The sequence below is a fragment of the Arachis stenosperma genome, chromosome 4, assembly GCF_014773155.1.
Source record: "Arachis stenosperma cultivar V10309 chromosome 4, arast.V10309.gnm1.PFL2, whole genome shotgun sequence".
NCBI lineage: Eukaryota > Viridiplantae > Streptophyta > Magnoliopsida > Fabales > Fabaceae > Arachis > Arachis stenosperma.
In genome coordinates, this window is record NC_080380.1 from 129,342,853 (window position 1) to 129,348,008 (window position 5,156).

Here is a 5,156-nt window from a genome sequence, read left to right on the forward strand (position 1 = left end):
AGACCAATTTAACTTACGTTTTACTTTCAAGGACTAATATAACTAAAAAAATCTTTTGAGAACTAATTTAAAGAATAGGTAATTTTTCAATGACAAATTTGACTATTATCCCTATATATATATAATTATAACTTGCTACATAAAAATTGTTTTAATTATTTTATTTACAACTTGCTGTTTCAATTTTTAATATGTCGTCGACGATGATGCTGATGAGAGCATATATAGTTTAGAATGAAGAGGAAATTGAATAATGCCATGAAACAATTGCATAAAATAATTAACAATTTTTTTCATTGAAAATGGAAGAGAAGTACATATTTAACAGATGAGAGATACATGGATCGGACCCCAAGCTACCTATCTATCTAAATCAAACACTTCAAGCTACATAATTAGAAGGGGGCAAAACTTACAAAGGAAAACATATCTAAAATCCAAAATTCATCAATATATATTAGTAACAAAGAAATGCTCAATGGCATCATCAAGCTGAGAAGGATCATAAGAAATAACATCATCTGAGTCAAGTGTTGATGATAAAGCATTAACATGATGATGCGTTGAGTAGTTATCAAAAGTAAGCTCCGAAGATATCATGTAATCATTTGAAGAACATGAAGGAACATTATTATTATTATTATTATTATTATTCAGGTCCTCCTCCTTGAACTCCTCTTCCTTCTTGATTACTACAGATGATGATGAGAGGAAAATAGGACATTCTTGTTTTGTTGGTAGGGAATTATCAAAGCTGAGGAACATTGAAGATTGTGAAGGAGAATCATTGGATTCATCCAATATGATTGTAGGGTTCAGGGTGTTCCTACAAGTGTGGTTTCCATAGTATGTGGTCTTGTAAAGTGTTGGTTCATCTTCAACTTGTTGCACTTGTTTTGTTGCTAGACAACCTTGGTCATATTTGTGAGTGCATCTGTAATAGTTCCTGAAAATTTGGATAACAACACAAATATAGAATTAGAATAAAGGTAAGACTTAGATTTTTGTTAATTATGTTCTTTCTTAATTTCAAAATAGCTAATTCAAACACCCTTAATTAGTCACCATCATCTTTTGTTAATTGCTATGTATAACTGTCTAATCACACGATAATTTTTCAATTAAACACTTGTACATATTTATATAATTTTTGAATAAAAAAGTACATAAAATTAATTTTTAAATACTTAATATTAGTTCATTTCTTAAGATACTTATAATTTAAAATTTAAGATTAAGAAAAATTGATACCTTGGATGTTTGGTATTAAGGATAACTTTTTGGCCATACTTTCTCCACTGATGACCATCATCAATTGGAGCTTCAGACTCCTTCTCCAATACTTGTGAAGTCCTTCTGCAAAATCAACAAGAAAATTGGAGATATTTAGATAAGGTTTATATTATAATGTATTCATTGCCTTAACTTTAGGTAAACCAAAAACAAACACAAGCATATAGGGTATGCAATCATCATTTATTTCTTTGCTGCCTAGTTGCCAAAAAAAAAAAATAATAACAATAGCAAAACAAGAAACAAGTAGACATATTATTATTATTATTATTATTATTATTATTATTATTATTATTATTATTATTATTATTATTATTATTATTTATAGGCACATATGCCCAATTATTACAAGGTATTGTCCCTCCCATGTGAGCAGGGAAAAATGAAATGAACAATAATTAATATGGGGGTCCAGTTTGAGTGCATATGCAAAGGACAAAATAGAATAAAAAGCATGAGGTTATATATAAAAGGCACAAACTATTTAAGATGAGTACATGGTAATTAACCTTACATATATGATGTTAAAAAAGGTTCAAGGGTTTGGCAAGGTACAACTGTATAAGAATTAAGAAAAGTGTCCTTTTAAAGGTTATAAATATAAATATTTTTAAAATCTAAAAACGAATAAGCTAAAAGAAAGCTCCGCTTTAACTTTCAAAACCAGGTAAACAAACAATATCAACAAATTAAATTTATAATATCAATAAAAATTAAAATCCTTTTGTACTTTAGGGCTCATGATTGAAAAACTATATTGTAGATTATTCAAACCAAATGACTATGTTCAAATTCATATCTGTCAAAATTTTTCAGTTTTTTCTCGAATTTAAGACTAGCTAAATGATAATACTTTAATCTCTTGATTCATCAGATGGAGTTTATATTCTGTTCAGATGGAGTTCAAGTTGAAAAATTAGTTTGATTTTTTTTTCTTACTTTTTTTAAATTAAAAACTATATATTTAAAAGAAAACAAGCCAAGAATTAATTACCTTCTCTTGTAACACCCTCTACGTTCTTTATGAACGGAGCTCTTGCAATTACTCTCAAGTGAATCCTCAGACTTGGTTGGATTGATCCCACATGAAGAAGGAACATCATAGACCTCATCACAATTATTAGAACCAGTGTTCTTGTTCAAGATCAAGAGTGAGTTTGTGAATGACATAAGAACCTTCTCCACAAGTTGTTCACCATCAACACCCCCTTCACCACCACTGATCACAACCCTAAGCTTGTTTGCAAATTCACGACCCTTCTCAAGCTCCTCAATTGCCTTCCTACGACCCAATAAATTATTACCATTACTAATATTCTCCGTAATAACCATAATATATTTTGGAAATTTGATTCAAACTCTGTAAATAACAAGTAGTTTTCCTTGTTCTTGGGGTGTCACAATTTTTTTGTCACTACCACAAGCACGAACACTACTATAGTGAGGTCTTGCTTGGTGGGTAGTATTTATATTTTGGAAAATAATAATATAATAATTAATATTAGCTTAGGGGAAAAATAATAAGAACTGGAAATTTGCACATGCTGCGAAGGTTAAGGGAACCTAGCAAGAAAGTTCAATCCTTTTGGTATATCCACGCTCTAAATTTTAGCGTGTATGTCACTGCTAATGAGAATCTGCCACGTGTATAGGGTAGGTTGAGTTGTTGCGCTGGAACGGAGGGTGCATTTGGGGTTAAAATCTTACGGAAGACATAAAACGTCACTACGCTATCGTCACTATGATTCAATTTAAATAAGCCGCAACTGTTTAAAGTAGTTTGGAAATGACGGTTTTGCCCTTACGAGGTTCTTATGCGTGACTGAGAAATAAAAGGGTATTCACGTAAGGACAAGGGATGAGTGGTTGGCAATTAAAGAGTAAAGAGGGTATGAGATTTGGATAAGGATGAGAACAAAAGCAGTGCATCGAACGGTCACGGTTCATTCCGGGTTCACCATGATAAATATCAACCCTCCATTACAAAAATATATTCCCAAGTTTGGATGAATTTGGTTAACTTTATTTTATTAATTCTTATTTTGTATAATTATTTTTTAAATAATCTATTATGACAATTCATTCCTATTTGGATATTTTATTTGAAAAGTGATTTTAAGATGATTTATTGTATTTAAAATGCATTATTTTTAAGTGATATAATAGCAAAAATTAGAATAAAATATTTTTTATTTTTTTAATATTCCATATTTGAGATCAAATTGATAAAGTATTACAATTTATAAAGAATAAAATTTTAATTATAATCATAAAATTTAAAATATTATTTTCTCTTATAAGTTATTATTTAATTTAAAATTATTAATTTTGATTATAATTTGTTTTTAAAGTCTTTTTCATGTTTTCCGAACAAAAATATTATTTTCATACTATCACCAAATTAATTATTATATATTTATATAATAATTTAATTTATTTTTACTGTATTTTTTATATTTATTTATAAATTTTATACTAATAACCTATTTTAATAATTAATTTTACTCTTGGTCCTAAAATTGTTATTATTAATTATTACTAGCTTCTCTGAAGAGGTTCTCATAAAAGCTTCTCTAAAGAGGCGTTCAGCCGTTGTTATATTTTTTATATTAATATGATGAGACGTGCTACACATATAAGTCTTTTTGATTTATAAGTCTTACAAGTTGGTACAAGCCCAATAAAACACACGCATTACACTCCCACATTCAAGAGTAAATAAACGCACGTTATTCAATCACTTCCTGTTTCCAAAGCGCGCTACTCATCATGCATTATGAACGACTCTTCTTCTTCTTCCTCCATGAAAACGAGTTTCTTGCCAAATTTGAAGATAATGGAAATTCAGAAATGCACTCAAACAATTACAGAAATACACCCAAACAATTACAGAAATACACCCAAAGGATTACAAAAATACACCCAAACGGTTATAGGAATTCACCCAAACGATTACAGAAATACACCCAAAGGATTACAGAAATACACCCAAAGTATTACAAAACTACACCCAAAGGATTTAAGAAATACACCCAAAATTCATTGAAGTACACCTTATGCATAATTCATAACTCTTTCTCATTCTCCTTCTCATCTTTTACTGCTTTTTCTTCTTCAAAAACGATTTCAGAGATTGATGTCAAAAAATAATGGAAATTGAGAATAACGAAGAAAGAAAACAGAGAGAAAAGCACGTAAATGAAGAAGGAGAAAGAGAAGGCAATAAACGAAAGAAAAGAAGAAGAAGAAGAAGAGGAAGAAGAAGAAGAACGTGTAGCAAGAAGAAGAAGAAGGTGCAGTGAAAACGTACAGTAACGGTTGAAGAAGGAGAAAGAGAAGGCAACAAACGAAAGAAAAGAAGAGGAAGAGGAAGAAGAACGTACAGCAAGAAGAAGAAGAAGAATGTGCAGTGAAAACGTGCAGTACGCGTTAATATAAATGACTTGTAAAGACTTGTATAAAAAAAACGCTTGTATGTGGAGAATTTCTCTAATATGATTTATTAAATCAAAATAGCAATAAATGTGTACAGTAAATAATAAATGTATAATTAGTCAAAATATTAAATATATATTATAATTAAAATATATTAGATTTAAATTTCAGAAATTACAAAAACAAAAATTATATATATACTAAATTTTAGTATGATTATATTATAGTGGTTACATTATCACTATAAAAAAATTCGGCAAATAGCGGTGATTTTGTTACAACAATTTACTGAAACCACTGCAAAAAGGAACCTAACGGCAATTATTGAAGTGATTTTGGCCAGCGTTGCAATTATGTTCATATTTCGCAGTGGTCAGCGAAAGAGCACGCTACCATATATGTTTTTGTTTAGTGACGGTTTTGTTTCA

General features: G+C 29.4%; 1 protein-coding gene across 1 annotated transcript; it reads right to left on the minus strand.

Annotated features, from left to right (window-relative positions):
* Positions 1–272: 272 nt before the first annotated feature.
* LOC130976856 (WRKY DNA-binding transcription factor 70-like) lies at positions 273–2,739 on the minus strand. Its single transcript, XM_057901796.1, has 3 exons — positions 2,288–2,739; positions 1,252–1,356; positions 273–946 (listed from the first exon to the last, which is right to left on the minus strand). Exons 1-3 carry the CDS (start codon positions 2,623–2,625, stop codon positions 448–450), a joined length of 942 nt encoding a protein of 313 aa, XP_057757779.1. The 5' UTR covers positions 2,626–2,739; the 3' UTR covers positions 273–447.
* Between the last annotated feature and the right edge of the window lie 2,417 nt (positions 2,740–5,156).